Genomic DNA, 26,343 nt, shown 5'->3' with positions numbered 1-26,343 from the left:
CAAAGACACGATGAGACATTGAAACCAGAGTACAGAGTAACGAGCAGTGCCTTCAATCATGGACATCTGAACCGTAATGCTGGAAACACGAGCAACGCCACACAATCATCTACATCGGTATAGAAATCTGAAGAAGTGCCGAAGCGTGAAGAAGTCTTTGGGAAATTTCTCGGGGCCACCAACCTATGGACCGATCAACATTATTATTTAGGTATCGACTTTGTACAAGGCATTCTATTAGGTATTGAAGGCAGTACACAGATGTTTACAAGAAAAGATGCCCTAGACCTTAAAAGAGCTTATACGTTGACTATGGATAGACCCAGATACAAGGACATGTGTCCTAAGGGTCAAATGAATGGCCAGGAATATAGCCTCTGTACGTTTTCTGCTGCACCCCTGGATTGTAAGCTCTGTGGGAGCAGGGACCGAAGCAGGGTTCTTTCCACCGTGTCCCCACATTTTTGAATGAATGCATGAAGAGACTGGAATTGTCCGGAAAGACTTTGTGGAGAAGGAAGGTCCTGGTGTGAACGCTGAAGGGAGGTAGCACTGACTGAACAGCAGTTCAAAGAGGATAGGGAACAGTAAAGTGGCTGGGCCTTGGTATTGGGGGTGGAGAGAGGAGAGAGCCAGGCTGCAGCAAAGAGCTGTTCAGCGAATGAAGTGGGGAGGATGTCTGGAAGGGTGAGGTAGGGCCCCAAAGTCAACGTCTTGAATGCCAAGTTAAGGAGTTTAATTTTATCTTACAGTTAGTGAGAATGACTGCATTGCAGTGCTTTGAGCAGGGGAGAAAAACTGTATTTTGGGGTAGATTTATGTTCTAGAGGGATGCAGAAGAGTGGCAGATAGGGTGACAGACATAACTGGGCCCCCCAAACCAGCTTAGTTGGGGTTTATTTGCACAGTAGCAGTTGGAGGGTGCCAAGGGGTGGTAGGAGAGGACAAGCCCTAAAGCACAAGCGCTTTTCAGGAACCTCCTACTTTCTTCTGTCCTTTTGGACAAAGCAAGTCACATGTTGAGGCCCAGATTCAAGGGAGTGGAAGATAGATACACTTCTTGATGGAAGGAAGGGCAAAGCCACAAGGCAAAGGGGTGAATGTACAGGGAGGGGTGAGCTTCTGGCCATTTTTGAAGTCTCCTATCCTGGGCTAAGGGCTAAAGAAAACAGAAAGGTCTAGATGCTCAGAGTGCTGGGTTAGAAAGAGCAGAAATGCATGCATCCACTTTCTGGAACACGTCTAAATGCCACACATCTTAAAATATGATCTGCCTACCTTCTGATTTGGAGAGATTAATCTAGAAATTATGCAGGTCAGTTCAGGGGGGTGTATAACGCAGCTCGCAGAACCTGGGTGTCTAGAAAAACAGACTCAGATACTGTCTTTCCCTCGTTCTTTTGGGCCCTGAGACATTTTCAAAATAAAAGTGAACACTGCATATAACCGGTTGGAAGCATTCCTGGTTTCTTATTAGCCTGTGTCAGCAGAGGAACTCTCAGAACAAACCGCATGTCCCCCCAGTTTTCCCACTACCAGCAATTTACAGCACAGTGCATCATGGGCACAGTATAGGGGGCTGGCAAGCTTTTTGCAGACCATAAAAAAAAAAGTTTTTGAGTCATGACAAAAGTTTTAACTCAAAATTTCAAAAGATACTGAAAAAAATCTAAATTCACATACATTGTTAAAATAATTTGAACGGAGCTTCTAGATTTTCTTGCTTCCTTAGAATGTTTAATTAGAGATGCCAAGAAAATCACACAGACAATAGCAATTTACATGACTTCTCTATAGCCAAATAAATCCAAAGGTAAAATGACTAAGTATTCCTTCAAACTCAGCTTCATGGCAGAAATCCAGAAAAAAGATACTTCATGTAGACTGGGGATGAATTACTGTGTTTGTTATGTTTGGAGGTCCTCAAAATAAACGAGCTGCCGAGGGTGTCGGGAAGGTAGTAAGACAGAGGAACAGGGAGGGCTCTAGGGATTGGGCGAGGGCCTCCTGTCCAAGGCTATCTACGTTCTCCAGGTGGGGAAGCCCGAGACCTCCAGCCGCCCGAGCCCCTTATCACATCCACACAAGCCAGGTTTCCAGGGTTCCGCCCAAAGAGGGTCCGGAAGCAACTCTGCTGGCCTTTTACCTACTTTGGCAGAGCGCAAGACCCCGCGGGAGATGTCCTGCTTGACCGCCCAGGTGCTCTGCAGGCTGAGCGCTGGGTGCCGGGTGCTGAGTGCCAAGGGCCAGAGACCGGGTGCTGGGAGCCCGGCGAAGGCACTAACAGGAGTTGCCACGATAATTACCTTCTGCAGAAAACAAGTGCACGGACACTGCGGCCGGCCGCCCACGAGTCACTGAACCTTAAAGGAGGAGGAACGCGCTTCCGCAGACCCACCCACCTCGCGTCCGCGCGCGTCTCCGGACTGGTCAAAGCGGCCAAGCGCCGGCCTCCTGGGGGCGTGGCCCCGCCTCCCCGCCCCGCTAGGCCACGCCCCTCGGCGGCTCCCGTTCGCAGACGGCGGGGCGCGCTCCTCTGACGCGAGGCGCCTTCCTCTGACGTCAGGTCCCGCCCCCGCCCCACCCCGCGCCCGCCCTCTGCAGCCGGAGCGGCTTCGCCTGAGGCGGCGGCTGGGGCGGCCGAGGCGGCGCCGGGGGGTCGTGGTCGCCGGCCCTGCGGCGGCCCGCTGTCAGTCTGCTCCCGTCCCGGGCCGGCGGGCGATGGTGCGGCGGAGCGCGCGGACGCGGGCGGCGCGGCGGCGGGCATGAGGGAGGATGGAAGGGCAAGATGAGGTGTCGGCGCGGGAGCAGCACTTCCACAGCCAAGTGCGGGAGTCCACGGTGAGCCGGCCCGCGCCCCGCCCCCACGGCCCTGCCCCTCCCCCCCCCCACGCGCCCCGGCCGCAGTCCCGCAGCCCCCCGCCGGCCCCCCGCCGCCGGCCGCGCCCTGCGCCCCGCGCCCCCCGCGCCCGAGCTGGGTGCGCACCGCGCCGCCACCCGCGCCCTCCGCCCCGAGCTCTGCCGTGAGCGCACACAGGTGTGCGTGCAGGTGCCTGTGCGGCCGCTCCCGGCGCCCCGCGGCCCGGCCCCGCGTGCGCCCCGCCGCACGCCTTCCGCTGTGGGGGACGGCGGCGACCGAGGCCCCGGAGGGCCCGAGCCCGAGTCCATTGTGCTCTGCGGGCAACTTCTGGTGGCGGGCGTCCTACCGGGATCGGGAAGCGGGCTCGGCCCTAGAAACCGGCTTTGATGTGCCTGCCTTTTGGTCGTGCGCCGCGCGCGTCCCGATGTGTTTGTGTTTTCCCAGCAGTCGCACATCGGGTTTACACATTCCGTCTTCTGACTTGTCCCAGACTCGGTCACAGCTCTTGCTCGGGGGTGAGGGAATTCTGGTGTCGAATCGCCGGATTTGTGTCTTTATTGATCTTGAAATTGAGAACTGCTTTGCCGAGTCATAACTGGGAATGAAGAGCATTCGTTCCTGTCGCTGTTGTCGTGTGACTATAGTGCGATCGACTTTATTTTATTTGTTTTGAAGGTTATTTGGAGAGGGAGAGGGAGAGGGAGAGTCCCAAGCAGGCTCCGTGCTGTCCGTGCAGAGCCCGACGTGGCTGGGGCTTGAACGCACAACCCTGAGATCGTGACCCGAGCCGAAATCAGGAGTCAGGTGCTCAATAGACCGAGCCCCTGTTTTACTTTTCAGGGGCGCTTCACTAGTTAACGGGTTGGGGCTGCAAATATTCTTGTACGTGTTTCTCGGTGAACGTGTGTCCGCATATCTGTTAGGAAGATGCCCTGGGGTGGAACCGCTGTGTAGGTTGCGCATTTATCATTAATAGACACTTTCCTCCGGTTTACCAAAGTGCTTGCACCACCTTGCACTCCCACAGCACTGAATGAGGGGTGTGGTTGCTCCCCAGCTTTACCAACGCTTAGTATTTTCTGTCCTGTGTAAATGTAAGCCATTGTCCTAAGCGTCGCAATATTTTTTGCGCAACAAATTTTATTTGCGTTTCCCTAATGATTTAGTGAATTTCAGTACCTTTTCATGTGTTTATGGGTATTTGGAACTCTTGTGAAGCCTCAAGTCTTTTCCTCATTTTTAAAAAAAGTTTGTTCGTTTATTTTGAGAGAGCGCGTGCGCAAGTGGGGGAGGGGCAGAGAGAGGGAGAGAGAAACCTAAGCAGGCTCCATGCTGTCAGTGCAGAGCCTAACGTCAGGCTCAGACTCACGACCCATGAGACCGTGACCTGAGCGGAAATCAAGAGTTGGGTGCTTAACTGACTGAGACACCCAGGTGCCCCCCAGGGTTTCATTTTCTCCATGTTCTTACTAATACATGTTGTTTTCTGTGGTTTGTTTTTTTTTTTTTTAATAATAGTTATCCTAGTGGGTGTGCAGTGTTAACTCATCATGGTTTTTATTTGCATTTTCCTGATGATCAGTGATGTTGAGCATTATTTCATGTGCTTCCTGGCCGTATGTGTATCTTCTGTAGAGACATATCTATTTGAGTCCTTTGCTCATTTTTGGATTGGATTGTTTTGTTGTTGAGTTTTAGGAATTTTTTGTTTTGAGAGAAAGAGCAAGTGGGGAGAGGGACAGGGGGGGTAGAGGAGAGAATCCTAAGCAGGCTCCATGCTCATTGCGCAGCCCAAGGTGGGGCCTGATTCCACAACCCTGGGATCATGACCTGAGCCAAAATCAAGAGTCGGCCACTCAACCTGTTGAGCCACCCAGGCGCCCCGAGTTTTGGCACTTCTGTATATATTCTGGAGAGTAATCCCTTATTAAATGTGAGATTTGCAAATATTTTCTCCCATTCTGTGGGTTGCCTTTTTACTCTATTGATAGTGTTCTTTGCACAAAAGTTAATTTTGATGAAGTTCAGTTTATCCAGTTTTTTCTGTTTTTGCCTGTGCTTTTGGTGTTGTATTGGAGAAATCATCACCAAATCCAGTGTCATGAAGATTTCCACCTATGTTTGCCTCTCAGAGTTTTATAGTTTAATTCTGACATTTGGGGTCTTTGATTTTTGAGTTCGTTTTTGCATATTGTGTAGTGTTTAACTTTTAAATACTTACTAATAATGCTGTTTTGTCTTTAGTATTATGAATATCTCAGAGTTCTTTCACCAATTACTTTAATGGGTACATTGGATTTTAGCTATTAACCAGGTGGTAATGATCTATTTTCTTTCTTCCTTTTGCTGTTTATTTTCCCTTTTTCTTTTCAGCTTCATGTGTGCAGAATTGGATTAGTTATAATCCTTGGTTCATACACAGATTTTTCATTGGTTCATAGGTGACCTGCCTTTGATTAACCTATTTTTAAATGACATGCATCCGTGAACCATTACCCAGGATACTAAAACGTTGTCTCTAGCTTATTAAATGCCCAGCAGGAGAACTGAAATATGGACAGCAATTTATGTGTATCTGTTCTTTATACCTGTCATAGTTGCACAGCATCACTTGTCTTTTGGTGCATCTGTTGTTCGGATGCATTTTCTTAGATGTTATCTTCAAAATGGCTTTCTTACCTTGATGCCACTTTTTCCGATATAGCTATTACTTTAAAATGGTCACAGATTAATGCATAACTGTACCAAAAAATCCCCATAATCCCTTCACTAGTTTAATAATAAGTACCATTAATTGAGTGCTTAGCAGGGGTCTTATTGGAGTCTCATAACAAGCATGCGAAGTAGGTATTTCACAGCACGTAGCCAAAGTGGCATAGTCAGCGTGTGATAGAACCAGAGTTTGAATCCAGGCAGGCTGGTTTCACAGCCTGTGCTATATTTACAGTCCTATAAAGTTTAAACCTCCACCATAACAGAGTTGTGTGGGATCCAACTAGATTGGTTACATAAAATGCTTATTTTAAGGCTAATGAAAGGACCACGGAGAGACTATGAAACTAGCTGGCAGGGAGTTTTGGTATGGCTGCGCAATTTAAATTCTTCCTTATTCTGGCTATGGCTTAAGCTCCCTCACTTGGCTGAAGTATTTTGGAGGGATGGTTCTGGGGTTGACTAGGACTTTTACAACAGTAGAGATTTTAGGACTTTCTAATTTATTTGAATTCCTTCAAATTCCTTCTTTTTGGCCAAATAGAGTGGGGATGTAATGGAGATGCCAGGGGTCATTCTCTCTCTACTGTTACCCTAGGTGACTTTACCTGCCTTTTTCTACCAGGGTCTCCCCTTCATTTCCATGGCTTACTCCTTGTGCTGCAGATAAAAACTTTAGCTCTTCCCTCTTGAGAAATAGGGGTTGGACAGAAGATGGGAGAGAGTCGTTAATCTTGTATATAAATTTGGAATGCAGTTGTCTGGGGGTCTATAGGCTTTTCTGAGCTTTTTTCACTGCTTTCCAGCCAAAGACCACCAGGAATATACCTGTAGTTGGATAAGTTGGGTTGATGGCATGTTGCAGTGAGGGAAAATGCATTCCACTGGGAACTGTGGGGGTGTTTCAATAAGAGAGTATTAGAAAGGAACTTTTAAAAATAGGATTTGTGCTTGTGTTGGGTGATTTGGAAAGAGTTTAAGAAAGTGGGGCTTTGATCTGATAGTTTTATGATTAAGTATTTTAATCTTGTCTAGAAGTCAGGAAGACTGGGGTGAAGCTAAAGCTGGAATTGGTAAAGAAGCAAGTCATTTTTATGAACCATGATGGAAAGATATTTGGTCATTTGTATGGTTTGGATGGCATTCATGTTTCTTGTCTTTGTTCAGTCATGATTACAGAGTGGTATTGTTTATTCTTTGTCCATTATGGTCATAGGATGCCCTTCTGTGATGTTGACGTTCTCTGAAGTTGTTTATTTTCAAGGAAGGATTATCGAGGCCTGGCTGTGAGTGCCTTGCTCTGAGATGCTAGCCAGTTTGTAGCAACAACAAGGCCTAGCCGATAGTAGCAGGCGAGCTTCCAGATGTCTGGGGCTGCTTTTTCTTTCTCAGTGTGGTCCACAAAGTCTTATAGTGGAATGGAGTAGTGGATACAAAACCAATCATATATTAATTTTATAACATAGGTGAGCAAAAAGGAATGGGATGGAGGTAGAGAGGATTCTTTGTATTTGATTTGGCTAAACTGGGTTACATGAACTTCCCCTGGTCAGTGGTACAGTAACCCTTAAAGATGCTCGTGTTTTAGTCTCTGGAAGCTGTAGGTCATCATACAGGGCAGGAGGGACTTTGCAGATGCGATTATGTTAAGGGAGAGATTGACCTAGATTATATGGGTAAGTGCAGTGCAGTCACAAGGTTCATTATAAGAGGGAAGCGGGAGAGTCAGAGTCAGAGAAGGAGATGTGACAACAAGCAGAGGACAGAGTGAAGGACTTTGAAGGTGCAGGAAAGGCCATGAGTCAGGGAAAGTGAATGCCTCCAGAAGCTGGAAAAGTCACGGAAATGGATTCTCCCGAGAGCCCCCAGAAGGAATTAGCCTTGCTGATGTCTTGATTTTAGCCTAGTGATACCCATGTTAGGTTTGTGACTTTAGAACTTTGAGGGAATAAGTTTATGGTAAGTCACTAAGTTTGTGGTAATTGGTTAGAGCAGTCACTCAGACTCCTTCATCAGGAGGCTTTGACCTTCACTGCTCTCCTTGTGAGTATCCCTCACTCCTCCCTAGTTCTGTACTTAGGGTGGAAGGAGACTGAGGCATTTCTGATTACACGCGAGATAGTTTTTCCTTTCTTTTTATTCTTTCCATCTTAAGTGATCATTGGAAGTATAATTTCTGAGAGGTGTAGGCATCCAAAGAATGTCATATCATTTCAGTGTGATTTCTGGTGTTAGTTTTCCTTTTGTTTCCAAGCTAACATTATACAGTAGGATGGAATATAAAGTCTCTGAGAGCTGTGTGCTTTTGTTTATTCTGCATGGTGCTTGTAGAGGATAATTGTAGATATTCACTCATGATGATTGGACGTTGAAGATTATATCCAAATATAGTGGCGTAGGTTAATTTCCTGAAAATCTTGGGTTTTAGGATAATTTGTAAACTTTTTTTTTAATGTTTATTTTTGAGAGAGAGACAGAGCGTGAGCAGGGGAGGGGCAGAGAGAGAAGGAGATACAGAATCGAAATAGGGTCCACGCTCCGGGCTGTCAGTGCAGAGTCTGACACGGGGCTTGAACTCATGAACTGTGAGGTCATGACCTGAGCCAAAGTTGGACGCTTAACCAACTGAGCCCCCCAGGTGCCTCAGTAATAGGATAATTCAAAGAACTTAAGGCATTATAAGAAAAAACGGACATGAGGTGATAAAATTCAGAATTTATCTTTGAAAGCCCTTGTAAATATTTTAACACTTAATATGACAATTCAGAAAGGGCACACGATAAAGATAATAATTTCTAATTTTACACTGCTAATGTCATTATCCTTTGTGTGTTAGAATCTTCAGAATCTCCTTCCCTAGAATTTCAGTGGGATCCTTGTTAACACATTTTGGATTGTTTTGAAGAATATGCATTCTGAGAAGTATTTCCTTCTGTCTGTTCCTCCATCCAGATGTCTTGCTGATTTTTGGCTCAGAGTTTTTGACTCCTGGGATCCAACTCCTCACTATTCTTTCCACTGGCACAGAAGAACTTGTGTGCCGGAGGTGGGAGAAGCTTTGGGTGACCTGTCCCAGTTGCTGGGTGTAGAACCCCCGGCTCTGCCCTCGTTGACTCCGTGTCAGAGCACTGATGTTCTCTGTGCCTGTTTTCCCACTTTCCCCTCAGACGCTAGTGGGGTGCCAGATTCTGCAGCTCGGATTTGCCTTCCCAGGGTGACATTGTAAAAACTGTTTTTCTGTCATCCCACTTTACCTGTCTTTCCATTGCTGATGCATCTCAACCAGCAGCGGCTTGAAATTTGGGGATGCCAGAATGTTTTGGTTTTTAAAAAGCTTTGTAGAATTAAAAAAAAAAAAAGCTTTGTAGAATTAAATTTGCATGAAGTTCAAATTGTGTAAGGGGAACTTGAAATGGGAGAGGGAATACAATATCATATTCTTTTCTTTGTGGGTCATTTTGTGGCAGGACTCATGATAAAACTCATAGTGATTCCGTTGTGTAGGCCATAGATTCTCTAGATGGAAGGGTTAGAGTTATTCCGATATTAAATCTGTACCGGTTTCTACATATCTTTTTCAGGGCTTAGGATTCAGGAACTTTCCACATACTCCTTAAAGTGCAGTTTTTGGCCTTTAGAAGTCATTCATTTAACGTTATTTTATTTTTTATTTTTTAAATGTTTAATTTTGATACAGAGTGTGCATGCTTGCGCTGGGGCAGGAGCAGAGAGGGAGGGAGACGGGATCCGAAGCGGGCTCTTCCGTGAGAGCAGAGAGCCCAAGGCAGGGCTTGAACTCACAAACTGTGAGATCATGACCTGAGCTGAGGTCAGACGCTCAACCAAGCCACCCAGGCACCCCATCATCTAACGTTATTTTACTTTTCCTCAAATATATGTCTGGATCTTTCAGAGCGCCATAACAAAATGCGGAATTTGATGAAAAGCTGGGCATCTAGGACTGCCAGCAGGCTTTCCCCAGCATGCTAAATCATGAGATGGGGATTCTGTGGGATTGATCTAGGAGTCTGAGTATCAGGTGCATTATTGAGGCCTATACTGTTGTTAATCATAGTCTAATACTTTCTTTCAAAACCCAGAAATTTAACTATTATACTTTATTGAGAGCCCAAGCTTCACTTTACTGCACAGCAGTGCTGAAAGCTAAACAAGGAGGCAGATTTGTTGGGTTTGGATCGGGGTGGTGTAGGTTCCAGTCACATCGGTGCTTTACTAGCTGTGTGGTATTGGGCACGTTGCTTAATCTCTTGGAACCTTAATTTTCTTGTTTATGAAAAAAGGAATTATAATACCTATCTTAAAGATGTGCAGATTAGGTCAGATGATGCCAGGAAAGTGCTTGCACATTATTTGAAGCATGATCATTACTTAGTACATCAGGATTCATTATTTCTGTTGACTTTGAGGTATTGAATTAAGCTTGTTTAAGAATAGAGGAATTTTGGGGTTGCCTGGGTGGCTTAGTCAGTTAAGTGTCCGACTTTGGCTCAGGTCATGATCTAGCAGTCTGTGGGTTCGAGCCCCGCATTGGGGACTGTGCTGACAGCTCGTTGCCTGGATCCTGCTTAGGATTCTCTGTCTCCCTCTTTCTCTGCCCCTCCCCTGCTTGCATACCCTCTTTCTCTCTCTCTCTCTCCCTCTCAAAAAAAAAAAAAAAAAATGAATATACATTTAAAATAAATACATTTGAAAAAGACAAAAAAAAAAAACAATAAAGGAAGTGTTGAATGGGTTTCAGGGTTGTAGTTACCAAGAGCACATGATGTAACTTTGTTGACTTGAGGGACATCTAGATAATAAAAGAGCAAGGTGATGGGAATTTTTTTCCTCATGTTTTTATATTCTGATTTTGCTTCTGTACGTACTCTCCAAGAAGTTCTATGCAGTAGATTTTAAATGTGTTCCAGGGCTGGCTATATAATTTTTTGGACCCAGTGGAAAATGAAAATACAGATTGTTCAAAAAGCAAGAAAAAAATGCTGTTAAAGGTACTAAAATATAAAGCTTTTTCTTTTATTATGTGGCTTTTCTCCTAAATTGCCATAGTGCTTTTTATTTGATATTCAGTGTTCTAAATTAAAAAAAAATTATTTTAATTCCAATGTAGTTAACATACTGTGTTATATTAGTTTGGGGTGTACAATATAGTGATTCAGCAGTCCCATATATTACTCAGTGCTCAAGATAAGTGTAGTCTTAATCCGTATCACCTGTTTTACCTATCCTGCTACCCATCTTCCCCCTGGTAACCACCTGTTTGTTTTCAATAGTGAAGAGTCTGTTTTTGTGGTTTGTCTCTTTTTTTCCCCCTTTGTTCATTTGTTTTATTTCTTAAATTCTGCATATGAGTGAATTCGTGTGGTATTTGTTTTCTCTGACTTATTTTACTTTGCATTATATTCCCTAGATCCATCCATGCTGTTGCAAATGGCAAGATTTCATTCTTTTTGATGGCTAAGTAATACTCCACTGTATATATATACCACATCTTATTTCTCCATTCATCGTTGGTGGACACTTGGAATGCTTCCATAATTTGGCTTGTTGTAAACAATGCTGCGATAAACATAATGATGCATATATTCTTTCCAATTAGTATTTCTGTGTTCTTTGGGTAAAGACCCAGCAATGTGAATACTGGATCATAGGGTAGTTCTATTTTTAATTTTTTGAGGAACCTCCATACTGTTTTCTACAGTGGCTGCACCGGTTTGCATTCCCACCAGTAGTGCCCAGGGGTTCCCTTTTCTCCACATGCTGCCAACACTTGTTTCTTGTGTTTTTGATTTTAGCCATCGTGACAGGTGTGAGGTGATATCTCATTGTAATTTTGATTTACATTTCCCTGATGATGAGTGATGTTGAATATCTTTTCACGTGTCTATTGGCCATCTGGATGTCTTCTTTGGAGAAATGTCTGTTCATGTCTTGTGCCCATTTTTTAATGGGATTATTTCTGTTTTGGGCGTTGAGTTGTAGAAGTTCTTTATATTTTGGATACTCACCCTTTATTGGATATGTCATTTGCAGAGATCTTTTCCCATTCATAGATTGTCTTTTAGTTTTGTTGGTTGTTTTCTTTGCTGTGCAGAAACTTTTTATTTTGATGAGTCCCAGTAGTTTATTTTTGCTTTTTTTCCCCTTGCCTCAGGAGACATATCTAGAAAAATGTGTTAATGTTGCTGTCTGTACTCTTTTCTAGGCTTTTTATGGTTTCAGGTCTCACATTTAGGTCTTTCATCCATTTTGAGTTTATTTTGTGTAGGGTGTAAGAAAGTGGTCCAGATTAATTCTTTTACATGTGGCTGTCCAGTTTTCCCAACACCATTTGTTATAGAGACTTTTTCCCATAGAATATTCTTCCTGCTTTGTCAGAGATTAATTGGTCGTATAATTGTGGGTTTATTTTGGGTTTTCTATTGAGTTCTCTTGATCTACATGTCTGTTTTTGTGTGAGTACCATACTATTTTGTTTACTGCAACTCTAATATAACTTGAAATCTGGAATTTTGATACCACCATCTTTGTTTTTCTTTTTCATGATTACTTTATCTATTCAAGGTCTTTTGTGGTTTCCTACACATTTTAGGATTATTCATTCTAGTTCTATGAAAAATGCTGTTGATATTTTCATAGGGATTGCATTATTCCATAGATGGCTTTGGTAGTATAGATATTTTAGCAATATTTTTCTTCTAATCCATGAGCATGGAATATTTGTGTCGTTTTCAGTTTCTTTCATGAATGTTTTATGGTTTTCAGAGTACAGGTCTTTTACCTCCTAGGTATTTTATTATTTTTGGTGCAATTGTAAATTGCAATGTTGCCTTAATTTCTTTCTGCTGCTTCATTATTAGAGTATAGAAATAATGCAATATTAGTTTTACATGCAAACGTAAGAGCATTGAACCCATGTGGGATCACTGAAATTATACAATTTATATTTAGCATTTTATACATGTGTATGAATTTGGTTCTCACCAGAACAGTGGAAATTCTGCACAAAACAAACTCAACTGTTTTTTTATAGTTTTTTTTGAGATACCATTCATATACCATCTAATTCACCCAATTCAGTGGTTTTTAGTATAGTTAAGAGTTGTGCAGTGATCACCATGATCTAATCCTAGAATATTTTTATTGTCTCCAGCAGAAACCCCTATACCCATTAGCAGTCATTCCCCATTTCCCCCTGTGAATCCTCCAGTCCTAAGCAACCATGAATCTACTTTCTGTCTGTACAGATTTGCCCATTGTGGGTATTTCATATAAATTGAATCATACAATATGTGTTTTTTGTGTGTGTCTCGCTTTTTTTTTCAGTTAGCATGATACTTTCAGGATTCATTCACATTGTAACATGCATCAATACTTCATTCTTTTTTATGGTCAGAGAATATTTCATTATATGGATGTGCCACATTTTGTTTATTCATTCTTTAGTTGATGGACCTTCAGGTTTTTTCCACTTTTTGCCTTTTATGAAGAATGTTGCTGTGAACATTCCTGTGTGAGTTTTTGTGTGGATGTATGTTTTCATTTTTCTTGGGTGGAATTGTGGGATCATAGGATAACTCTGTTTAATATTTTGAGGAACTGTCAAATTATTTTCAAAAGTTGTGATACCATTTCACATTTCTACCATTAACGCAGGAGAATTTCTATTTTTCTACATCCTTTTCAACACTTGCTATTAACTGTCATTTTGATTTTTAATTATAGTCATCCTAGTGAGTATGAAGTGTTATCTCATTGTGGTTTTGATTTGCATTTCCCTGCTGACTAAAGACGTTGAATGTCTTTCTGTGTGCTTATTGGCCATTTGTGTATCATCTTTGGAGGAATGTCTATTCAGATCTTTTGTCTTTTTTTTTGGTTTTGTTTTTATGTTTTACTTTTTGAGAGAGCACAAGCAGGGGAGGGGCAGAGAGAGGGGGACAGAGGATCTCAAGTGGGCTCTGCACTGACAGCAGTGAGCCCGATGTTGGGCTTGCACTCATGAACCATGAGATCATCACTTGAGCCGAAGACAGATGCTTAACCGACTGAGCCACCCAGGTGCCCCGTATGCTTTGTCCTTTTCTAAATTGGTTCTTTTTTTCTTATTATTGAGTTGCAAGTAATCTTTATATATCCTGGACATAATGTGCTTATCAAACATATGACTTGCAGATATTTTCTTCTATTTTGTAGGTCACCTCTTCACTTTCTTGGTTGCACCCCAAAAGTTTTTAATCTTGTTGAAATACAATTAATCTATACAATTTTTTTGGTCATTTTTGTATTGATGTCATATTCTAGGAGGCCTTGCCAACCAAAGGTCATAAAGACTCTTGTACTTTTTTCCAAGAATTTTATAATTTTAGCTGTCACATTAAAAAAATTTTTTTTTAATTTTTATTTATTTTTGACAGAGAGAGAGAGAGAGAGAGAGAGAGTGAGCGAGCAAGCATGAGTGGGGGAGGGCAGAGAGAGAAGGAGACACAGAATCTGAAATAGGCTCCAGGCTCTGAGCTGTCAGCACAGAGCCTTACGTGGGGCTTGAACTCACGGACAGTGAGATCATGATCTGAGCCGAAGTCAGATGCTCAACCGACTGAGCCACACAGGAGCCCCAGCCATCACACTTTTTATCTGTGATCCACTTTGAGTTATTAATTCTCATGTATGGTATCTTTTCTGGTGAGCTATCTCTTCAGACCTCTTGCTCATTTTTTTTTTTTTTTTTTTTTTTTTTTTTTTTTTTTTTTTTTGGGACAGAGAGAGACAGAGCATGAACGGGGAAGGGGCAGAGAGAGAGGGAAACACAGAATCGGAAACAGGCTCCAGGCTCCGAGCCATCAGCCCAGAGCCTGACGCGGGGCTCGAACTCACAGACCGCGAGATCGTGACCTGGCTGAAGTCGGACGCTTAACCGACTGCGCCACCCAGGCGCCCCCTCTTGCTCATTTTTTAATTAGGTTGTTTGTTTTTTGGGTTTTATGAGTTCTTTCTATATTTTGGATTCAACTTCTTTATTGGCTGTGTGTTTTGTACAAATTTTCTACTGGCCTGTGGCTTATCTTCTCTTACCAGTGTTTTTCACAGAGCAGAAGTTTTTAATTATAATCAAGTCCAATTTGTCATTTTTTTTCTTTCATGGATAATGCTTTTCATATCATAAAGAAAAAGTCATTGCTAAACCCACGATCACCTGGATTTTTTGTAGTTTTGTGGTTTACATTTAAGACTGTGATCTATTTTGAGTTTATTTTTGTGAAAGATACAAGGTCTGTGTCTAATTTTCTTTAACAAAGGAAAAGTCTAGACACTTGAATCAGTTATATACCATAGAAGAGATAGCAGATGTATGTCAAACTCTGTCATATGAAATACTAGGATCTGATGGGCTCATAGCTGAATTCTGTATCACCCTTCAAGAGCAGATAATTCTAATATTATTTATTGTAACCCACACAAAAAGGAGAAAAGCTCTTAATTTCATTTTGTGAAATTAAGTTACCATAACCTCAAAATCTGAATAAAAAAGAAAATTATAAAATAATTTTATTTATAACTACCAATAAAATTTTAAGATGTAGTATGGTATAATAATGTATGAAAGAATTAATACACAGTAAACAAGATGGGTTTATTCCAGGGATGGATCAGCATCAGGATGGCTTTGTACCATGAAACATATTAACATAACTTATCATCTCAACAATTTAAAAGGAAAATTGATTATTCCAATAAACGTTGATAAAATTAAGCAACCATTCCTGACAAAATGCTAAATAAGATAGAAATGAATGACAATTACTTAAATATTAAAAAAACCAACAAGAAGCATTATACTAAATGTGGAAACCAAAAGCCATTTCATTATTATGAAGAAAAGGCAGGTATGTCTGCTATCATCATTATTATTGGACATTATTTTTGAGATTCTGGGGGATTCAGAAAGCTAAGAAAATTAATATTGATTATAATTATTAGAAAAGAAGATGATCTTTTAAAATTTGTTACGTGATTGTGTAACTAGAAGAACCATGAGATTCTGAAATTATGAGCGAGCTTGGTAAACTTACTGGAAACAGTGTAACTATACCTAAGTCAGGAGCTTTTCTGTATACTTGTAATTGCCAACCATAGTCAATGTAAGAAAAATATTTTATTTACATTAGCAACAAAAGGTATAATAAATCAGAACTAAACTTAATAAGAAAGGAACAAAGACTGTATGCAGAAAACCATAAAAATGTTTTGAAGAGTATGAAATATTATCTAACAGATGAAAAGATTTTCCACATTTCTGGAGGGAAAGACAATATCATGCAAATGTTAACTCTTCCAAAATCAATTTATATATACTTAATGCAATTTCAGTTAGAGTCAGAGTTTTATTTGAAATTGAATAAAAATGATTTTAAGTCCATATGGAAGATTGTCTAAATTTTGCCTCCCTCCCCCCCGAAGCCCAAGTCTAGCCTAGGAAATTATGAAAAATGAAACTCATAGAGATTTGCCCAGAGAGCAAATACAGTATATAATTATTTACTATTGAAAGTGCATGTCGTTGTTATCGAAATTGGCAAAGAGAACAAAGAAACATAATAGTCAGAAATATGCCGTAGTATACTTGGGGATTTGATACACAGCAACAGTAGTTATTTTCGGTGGAAGAAGATGGTTTATTTAATAAATTGTGTTGGCCTAATTACTCACCATTCAGAAACAAAATGTGAAATTGAGCTCCCATATCATATATATGAAAATAAGTTCCAGATGGATTAGAGACTTAAGTGTAAAAATAATTTTTTAGAAGGCCTGGCCTTGGGGCGCCTGGGTGGCTCAGTCGGTTAAGCGTCCGACTTCGGCTCAGGTCACGATCTCGCGGTCCGTGAGTTGGAGCCCCGCGTCGGGCTCTGTGCTGACAGCTCAGAGCCTGGAGCCTGTTTCAGATTCTGTGTTTCTCTCTCTCTGACCCTCCCCCATTCATGCTCTGTCTCTCTCTGTCTCAAAAATAAATAAATGTTTAAAAAAAAAAATTAAAAAAAAAAAAAAAAAAAAAGAAGGCCTGGCCTTTTACATCTGCTGACACATGCTGTGGAGTGTTTTGGAGCCAGGAAGAATGGAGGGCTGTACACCAGACTGCTCTTCCACTGGCTGCCGGAGGATATGGCAAAGTGGGGGAGAGTGTGTAAAAAAAATATGACTAGAAGCCAGAAATAATAAGGAGAGAAAGCCTGAAGATATTTCCACATTAAAAACAGTAAACATGTAATCTGACTAAAGTTATTTATGTTGTGTAGATATGCATAGAAAGAAGTATGGAAGAAGGGTGCTTTTTTCAGAGTAGTGGAATTTCATATTTTTACCCTTTTACCTTTTTCCTTATACTCCTCTGAATACATTACATTTGTTTTAAAATATTTTATTTATTTTCGAATATTTGTTTTAAAATATTTTATTTCAAATATTTTATTTGTTTTAAAATATAAAAATAGTATTGTGTGCTCTACTGACTGAGCCAGCCAGGTGCCCCTGAATATCTTCAATTTTTAGCAAAAAGGATTTTTATTTATATAATTGGGAAAAAATAATGCTATTTTCAATAAGCATGAAATAACATGTTTTCTAATAACCGTGCTAGAAGGCAGTATGATGGACTATATGCTCTGATTGAATAGTCTTACTCCTGGGAATTCATACTGCAGTTATTTCAGAAAGGCAGCTTACATGCATTAAGATTCTCATTGTCTCATTATCTTAAGTCATGAAAAACTAAAGAGAACCACCTCTCTCTTTTGGGTAGTTAGGTTTTCTTTAATGACGACGATGATGATAAATAATAGCAGCTGCTAGAGAATTTAAGAACAGGAAACATCTGTTAGCTACACCCCCGGGAATAAATTGATTAAAAAAAGAAGTAAAGATTTAAGTCCTTAGGGATTACCCAAGAGAGTAACAAAGACTAAATATAATAAACACCAGAAGAGGAAGTGGAAGACAGGTAGTGGTGGTAATAGTCACTGTACTGGTGTAAATCCTCAATGTCAGAAAAATAGTAGCTACATTCTGAACTTCTGTCTTGGGTAGTGAATATATTTTGTTAACATTGGTAAACCAACAAACGTTTCCTAGTATTATGGAAGTGACTTAGAAAAGCAGCAGATTACCTGTGGAGGAGAGTTGTGTGGGAGTCTTTTCTTAAGGTCTTCTAAACATCACATGCATGCGTATCTCTGACACAACAATTTTTAAGTCATTCTTTAGGGATTTAGCTACCATTCCTGCCCTTGAAAATTTACATTATTTGAAAAGATTAACACCAAGTAATAAAATTTTTACCTTATTTCCTTTTTCCACATTTAACATCCATTCCTTAGACCTATGGTTCTCAACTGGGTCCCCCCAGGAAACCTGTAGCAGTGTCACAACTGAGGGGTGTGTGTTATGTGTTGGTATCTAGTGGGTAGAAGACCGAGGTGCTGCTAAAATCTTACATTTCAAAGGACCTCCACAGCAGCAAGGAGCTATTTGGCCTAAAACGTTAACAGCCCCAAGGTCGAGGAACTCCCTTATTTTATTTGTTTTTATTAAAAAAACTTTTTAAAGTGTTTATTTATTTTTGAGAGAGCGAGAGAGAGCGAGCGAGCGAGAAAGACGCTTAACCGACTGAGCCACGCAGGCACCCTGAGAATAGAGTATTTTTTAGAAAGTATTTTATAGGAGTGCCTGGGTGGCTCAGTTGGTTGAGCGTCCGACTCTTAATTTCAGCTTAGGTTGTGATCCCAGGGTCGTGGGATCGAGCCGAGCCTTTCATTGAGCTCTGCACTGACAGCGTGGAGCCTGCGTGGGATTTTCTCTCTTCCTCTCTCTCTGCCTTGTCTCCCCCACTCATTCTCTCTCTAAAAAAAAGAAATTAAAAAATATTTTATATCGTATACACCGTACACAGAAAACAATTCTCAGGTAAATCAAAGACCTGAAGATAAAAGATAAGACCATAAAACATGTGAGTGACTTCTGGTTTCCAGTCCAGCTTGAACTTGGAAGTCATTTCCATCCTCCGACAGTGAGAAAAGTTGAAGAATTTGAAATCAACAACTCTTCTTAAATCCATCAGAGAATTGAGGTCATAGGGCACAGGGCTTGAAAACCGGAAGGGGAGGTGGAGGCCTAGAATCACAGCTTACCCAGAGCAGAAGCCTTTCTAGCAGAAGCCTGCCAAATAGCCAATACTGGTAGGAACACTTAAACTGTAATCAGTTAATTGACGGAGGCTTAATAGAGTTTGAAACTCCAGAGGTTCAGGTTTAGGGGGTGCCTCCATACTTTAATGAGGTTTACTTCTAGGAGCTCTAGTAGGCTCTCAGGTTTAAAAAAAAATCCCCTCGTGCTTTAGCAGGGGAGCGGGAAAGCAACCATTTTGAAAAATGCCTAGAAGGTTGTGTTTACCTTGACAGGTCTGCTCTCAAGGGTAATTGTTTCTTCCTTCCTTCCTTCCTTCCTTCCTTCCTTCCTTCCTTCCAATTAATTAATTAATTTATTTATTTAGAGAGCGAGTGAGCGAGCACGAGCAGGGGAGGGGCAGATAGAGAGGGAGAGAGAGAATCCCTTGCAGGCTCTGTGATGTCAGTGCAGAGCCGGACGCAAGGCTTGATCCCACCTGAGCTGAAATCAGGAGTCAGACACTTAACCAACTGAGCCAACCAGGTGCCCCTCAAAGGAAATTCTTGTTACCAGAGCCACTCCTTACCACCACTGTCAGTCAGGCTTCTGCATAATAACAGGGGATTACAGCTAAAAGAACTGCAAGGCTCAGACTCTTTAAGAGGGAGTCTCTAGGGGCGCCTGGGTGGCTTAGTCAGTTGGGTATCCAGCTTCTGCTCAGGTCATGATCTCACAGTTTGTGGGTTTGAGCCCTGTGTTGGGCTCTGTGCTGACAGCTCAGAGCCTGGAGCCTGCTTCAGATTCTGTGTCTCCCTCTTTCTCTGCCACTCCGCCGCTCACACTCTCTCTCTCTAAAATATAAATAAACATTAAAAAGTTTTTAAAAAAATAATAAAATGAAAAAAAAAAGGGCGTCTCTAGAGAAAACCAAAGCAACAACGGGAGACAAAAACAAGCACACCAGGGGACATTCTAGCATCTGATCCCAACGGGTACATCAAACAGGAAGCAGCCCATCTCACAGTCAAGATACACTTAAACCTCGCTGGAGTCTTATTTACCCCAATTGTTTTTATCCTATACGTAAAGTCCAACTTTTAACAAAAAAATTACAGAGCATACTAAAAGTCAGAAAATACAGTTGGGGGTCTCCTAGGTGGCTCAGTTAGTTGAGCGTCTGACTCTTGATTTCAGCTAGGTCTTGATCTCACCATCGTGGATGGTGCTTCACTGCTGCTTTGGGCTTCACTCTGAGCATGGACCCTGCTTAGTATTCTCTCTCTCCCCCTTTGCCCCTCTCCTCTGCTTGCTCGCTTTCTCTAAAATAAAAAATAAAATACAGTTGGAAGAGACAGAAAAGGCTTCAGAAGCAGACTCAAATATCACAGAGATTTAGGGATAATAAAACCAGAATTTGAAATAATTAATATGCTAAGAGCTGTAACAGAAACAGTGTACAACATCGAAGAACAGATGGGTAATGTAAGCAAAGAGATAGAAACTTTCAGAAAGAATCAATGATGGGGTACCTGGTTGGCTCAGTTGGGTAAGGGTCTGTCTGTTAGTTTTGGCTCTGGTCATGATCTCACAGTTCATGAGTTCGTGCCCTGTGTCTGGGCTCTGTGCTGACAGTGCAGAGCCTACTTGGATCCTGTCTGTCCCTCTCTCCCTGCCCCTCCCGCACTCACATTTTTTTTCTTCCTCTCTCAAAATAAATAAAAATGAAAGAATCAAGGAATGGTAAAAATCAAATAAACTGTAATAGAATGAAGAATACCTTTGATGAGATTATCAGTAGACTAGACGTGCCCAAGGAAAGAAAGAAGAATCTAATAGAAAAGAAACTTCCTCAATGGAAAAGCAAAGAGAAAAAAAAGAATTAAAGAAAGGAACAGAGCACCCAAGAACTATAGGATAATTACAAAAGGTGTTACGTACGTGTATTGGGAATACCAGAAAGAGGAGAACAGGAGAAATATTTGAAGCAATAATGGGTGAGAATTTTTCAGAAATTACTATAGACACCAAATCACAGATCCAGAAAGTTCACAGACCACCAACCAGGATAAATACCAAAAAATAAAAAAATTAATGTGTAGGCATATCATATTCAACTGCAGAAAATTGGAGACAAAGTAAACAGGGGAAAGAACTAGGAAGAATAAAAATAGCTTACAGATAGAGAATCTTAGGAGAATTATATCTGATTTCTTTTCAGAAAGAAGAGTAGAGGGGAGTGATATGTTTAAAATGTTATTAGAAAAAACATCCACCAAGCTAGAATTCTGTATTCAGCAAATTACTCTTTAAAAATAAAGGAGTAATAAAAACTTCTTCAGACAAGAATTGAGGGACATTATTGATGGTAGACCTGCTTGGCAAGAAATCTTACCAGAAGTTCCTCATAAGGAAAATTACTTAGGTGGGAAATTCAGATCTATATGAAGAAAGAAAGAATGTTAGAGAAAGAATAAATGAAGGTGAAATAAAATCTTTTGTTTTCTTAATATATCAGATAACAGTTTATTGCAAGTAATAGCAACACTTTTAGTGATTACACTTCGGGAGAAGTAAGGTGAATGACAGCTGTACTGAAGGGATGGGCGAGAGGACTGGGAGCACTCAGTTACAGGGTGCTTGCACTACCCGTGATTAGGTACTTGACAGTGGACTCAGGGTAGTTGTAAATTACAAACTCTAAGGCAACCACTAAAAATATTTTAAAAGAACTATAATTGATATGTTAGAAGAGGAGAGAAAATAGAATCAGTTAAAACCAGAGGAGACAGACAAAGACTGAAAGACAAAAATAGAAACAGAGAACGTGGGCAAGAAACAAAACAAAAAAAAATAGTTAAAACTGTGATAAATATTCAACCAGTACTATTAATGATCATTTTAAATGTGAATGACCTAAGTGTATCTGTCAAAAGGCAGAATCTATCAGAGTGGATTAAAAAAACCCAACTGTATGCTGTTCATAAAAAAATCCACTTAAAATGTAAAGATAGATTAAAAGTGAAGGGACAGAGAAAGATACACCAAGCTAACGGTAATCAAAAGGGAGCTGGAGTGGCTGTATTAATTTCAGACAAGGCAGTCTTTAGACCAAGGAAAATTATAAGAAATAAAAGGGGCAATACAGAATGAAAAAGGGTCAACTTTCCAAGGAGACATAACAGTTCTTAATGTGTATGCATTTAACAACAGAGGTTCAAAATATGTGAGGCAAAAACTGATACACTGCAAAGAGAAATGGGTGATTCTACTATTATAGCTGGAGACTGCCACACCCCTCTGTCACTAATTGACAGATCTAGCAGGCTGGAAATCAACAAGGGTATATCGTTGAACAGCAATATTAGTCAGCTGGATCTAATGGACAGTTACAGACTACTTCAGCAGCACGGTGTACATTTTCCCCAAGTTTGCATGAAGAATTCACCAAGGTAGACCACATTCTAGGCCATAAAACACATCTTAACAAACTTAAAGGAACAGAAATCATATAATGTTTGCTCTGAGACCACAAAAGAGTGAAACTACAAATTAATAATGGAAATATAGGGGCGCCTGGGTGGCGCAGTCGGTTAAGCGTCCGACTTCAGCCAGGTCACGATCTCGTGGTCCGTGAGTTCGAGCCCCGCGTCAGGCTCTGGGCTGATGGCTCAGAGCCTGGAGCCTGTTTCTGATTCTGTGTCTCCCTCTCTCTCTGTCCCTCCCCCGTTCATGCTCTGTCTCTCTCTGTCCCAAAAATAAATAAACGTTGAAAAAAAAAAAAAAAATTAAAAAAAAAAATAATGGAAATATAACTGGCAAGCTCCAAAATACCTAGAGATTAAACAACCTCTGAGTAACACATGGGTCAGTGTGGTCTCTAGAAAAGTTAAAAAAAATTTTTTTTAATGTTTTATTTTACTTTTGAGGGAGACAGAGACAGAATGCGAGTGGGTTAGGGGCAGAGAGAGAGGGAGACACAGATCTGAAGCTGGATCCAGGCTCTGAGCTGTCAGCACAGAGCCCGACGCGGGGCTTGAACCTCACTAGCTGTGAGATCATGACCTGAGCTGAAGTTGGACGCCCAACAACTGAACCACTCAGGCGCCCCATAAAATGTTTTTAACTTAATGAAAATAAAATGTATCAAAATTTGTGGGATGCGGCACAAGCAGTGTGTAGGGGGAAATTCATAGCATTGAATGGCTATATTAGAAAAGAAGAAAGACTTAAAAATTAACAATCTAAGCTTCCACCTTAGAAAACTAAAAGAAGGGGCGCCTGGGTGGCTCAGTTGGTTAAGTGTCCAACTTCGGCTCAGGTCATGATCTCACGGTTTGTGGATTTGAGTCCCACATCAGGCTCTGTGTTGACAGCTTGGAGCCTGGAGCCTGCTTTGGATTCTGTGTCTCCCTCTCTCTCTGCCCTCCCCTGCTCACCCTTTGTGTGTCTCTTTCTCTCTTTCAAGAATAAATAAACATTAAAAAAAATTTTAAAAAAACTAAAAAAAAAGAGCAAAGTAATTCCAAAGTAAGCAAAAGAAAAAAAAAATAGAGCAGAAATTAGTGAAAGTGAAAATAAGAAATAAGTTTTAAAAATTCACAAAATCAAAACCTGGTCCTTAGACATACCAATAAAATTGATAAGCCTCTAGCTAGGCTAACCAAGAAAAAAGAGAGAAAACACAAATTACTAATATCAGAAGTGAAAGATCATTTCTACTGAGTCAATGGGCATTAAAAAGATACTAAAGGAATATTATGAATAATTCTATGCCCACAAGTTCGAAAACCTAGATGAAATGGACAAATTTCTTCAAAGACACAGTCTACCAAAACTCACACAATGAGAAACATAATCTGGGTAGGCTTGCATATTCTAAAGAAACTGAATAACCAATTGACCTTCCCAAACACCAGTCATAGATGGTTTCACTGGTGCATTCTACTAAATGTTTAAGGAAGAAGTGATACCAATTCTCTGCAATCTCTTATAGGAAATAGAAGCAGATGGAATACTTCTAGCTCATTCTTGGAGGCCAGCGTTACCCTAATACTAAAATCAGACAAAAAACATTGCAATAAGAGAAAACTACAGACCAATATCTCTTATGAGCATAAATGCACAGTTCTGCAAGAAAATATTAGCAAACTAAATTCAACAGTGTGCCAAAAGAATTATTATGCACCAGGACCACGTGGATTTATTCTAAGTATGCAGGCCTGGTTCAACATTCAAAAATCAGTGTAATCCATCACATCGATAGACTAAAGAAGAAACAGCATATGATCCTATCAGTATATGAAGAAAAAGCGTTTGGCAAAATCCAACATCCGTTTATGGTAAAAGCTCTCAATAAACCAAGAATAGAGGAGAATTTCCTCAGCTTGATAAAGAACATCCACAAAATATCTACAGCTAACATCATACTTAATGATGAGAAACCAAACGTTTTCCCACTAAGATCAGGAACAAGGCAAGGATGTCCTCTCTTCTCACTGCTTTTCTACATTGCACTGGAAGTCCTGGCTAACGCAGTAAACTGACAGGTGTACAAATTGGGAAGAGAAAAAGAAAACTGTCTTCGTTCTCAGATGACATGATAGTCTATATAGAAAATCCCAGAGTCAATAACAACAACAGAAAACTCCTGGGTTATGGAAAGATATTAAGATACAGTGTTAATCCACAAAAGTCCATTGCTGTCCTGTATACTAGGATGAAAAATTGGAATTTGAAATTAAAGATACAGCGCCATTAACGTTAGCACCAAGAGAAAATGCTTAGATATAAAACTACACTCTGATTTAAAAACGTCAAAGAAGATCTACATTAATGGAGAGACATTCCTCTCTTAGAAGGAAGACTCAAGATCATTAAGATGTCAGTACTTAACTGTTTATTGCATGAGTAAACTTGGTAGTAAATAGTTGTAAAGCAGTTTAATTTTCTCCCACTGTAAGGATTGTTTGTTGGATCTCTGTTCCCTTCCTTTGATGACAACTTTGGCTTATCTTTTAGTTTTATGGTCACTCTTACATACTGAAAATTAAGTACAGTCTAATTTAAACGTCTGCCTTTCATCCTATTCAAAGCGTCTTCCCTTTGCCCCGATTAGGTCTGTTGGAGGCTAAGGATCCGGCAGTAGGGAGGGAGTGTAATTTACGCAGTTTATTTTAAAATTACTTATCTAGGCACTCAGGAAGATTCAAGAGATGTATAAGACAGTTCCTGTTGGTATTTAGTACCTTTAATGTACCTAAACTATATGTAATAAAAAGTTTAGGAGACATTTTATGTACCTGAAACATTTAATGGAATTCGGAGGTTGTGCTGAAATCTGGGTACTAAGTGGAGTATTGTGGGGATTCAGGAAGAGGGGGCTTTGTGGTAGAATAGTTGTGCCTCGAATGTAGGAACCCAAAGGACAGGAGTGACAGCTGGCTCAGAGAAAGCTGTCTTTCCTTTGTGTTTTGCTGGAGTCTGGGTCTCAGAAGGGCTTTAAAGAAGTTTTTGCTGGTGACTTCCGATGTAAGAGTATGTAGAATCTGAAAAACCTCAAGAATAAGCAATAAAGTGTAATATTGTAGATGACATTAATGAGTTTGAGACTTATTGTGATAATCTTGAAAAATAGAATATTTACCCCTTGTTAAGGGTGTCAGTGTTACTTGTTTGTGGGGAAATACTATTTTACCTTTATCGAAGCACGAGTTGACAGATACCAGGGCAGTTTATTATGATGGTGCTAGTAACACTTAGAAAAGTAGATACTCGCTTGTGTTTCAAAGTCGTGTTAATTGTTCTGGAGACGGAGTATTGCTAATTTTGTTTCTTACCTCTTTGAAAGGGGGTTTGTCGCATTCACAAACGAGCAACGAACATATGCAAATATATCTGAAAGGAAACTTTGAGCTGCCAGCAACAAAATATTCAGTGTGTTTTTAATCAAATAGAGGTTTATTTATTTTTGTAAGAAGTCTGGAAGAATGATGTATTGGTGCATCCTGTGGGAACCTTGAAAATATTATGCTAAGGGAAAGAAGCCTGACACAAAAAGGCACATATTATGTTTTCATTGATATGAAATATCTGGATTAGGCAAATCCATAGAAACAAAGCAGATTAGTAGTGGTAGGGGGCTGGGACATTGATGGCAGGACATGGGCTTATAGGGGTGTAGAGCATTGAGTATGATAAACACATTTATTTACTAGAGCAATCTTAATACCTTTAAAAAGTCATATTATTAGTATGTGTTTGGCTTGCATTTACTTTGTCTTTTATGGTGAATTAAAGTCTCCCAACTAAAGTAGTGGTTTACATTTTTCCTTGAATATTCAGTTTTTAAAAAAGTGTGTTTTTGTGCTGTGTTTTTGGTGCGTGAAGATTCTTTCTTCATTGTGGGCTTTACTGTTGTTCATAGAATGCCCTGTTTTGTCTTACTTTTGCACCTTATGCCTTAAATTCATCCTTGTCTGAGAGAGGGAAAAAAATGACAGTCAATTTCTTTTCTTCTTCTTCTTCTTCTTCTTCTTCTTCTTCTTCTTCTTCGAGAGAGAGAGAGAGAGAGAGAGAGAGAGAGAACGTGTGCA

General features: G+C 40.6%; 1 protein-coding gene across 8 annotated transcripts in view; it reads left to right on the top strand.

Moving 5' to 3' along the window:
* Positions 1-2,630: 2,630 nt before the first annotated feature.
* The window catches only part of LMBR1 (limb development membrane protein 1), a 151,653-nt gene continuing 127,940 nt past the window's right edge, over positions 2,631-26,343 (top strand). For 4 of the 8 annotated variants that reach the window (XR_006199427.1, XR_006199426.1, XR_006199429.1 and 1 more), the window contains exon 1: positions 2,631-2,841. Coding sequence is in view for 5 of the 8 variants with exons in the window: in XM_042927218.1 (XP_042783152.1) it covers positions 2,776-2,841 (66 nt within the window). In the remaining 3 variants the exon portion in view is untranslated. Of the gene's footprint in view, positions 2,842-10,554; positions 10,582-26,343 lie in introns of those variants that run through there. The other 4 variants (XM_042927220.1, XM_042927221.1, XM_042927222.1 and 1 more) reach the window with 3 other exon arrangements.

This window comes from Panthera leo, chromosome A2 (genome assembly GCF_018350215.1).
Source record: "Panthera leo isolate Ple1 chromosome A2, P.leo_Ple1_pat1.1, whole genome shotgun sequence".
NCBI lineage: Eukaryota > Metazoa > Chordata > Mammalia > Carnivora > Felidae > Panthera > Panthera leo.
The sequence above is the reverse complement of the archived record's forward strand: the minus strand, read 5'-3'. Positions and strand labels throughout refer to the sequence as shown.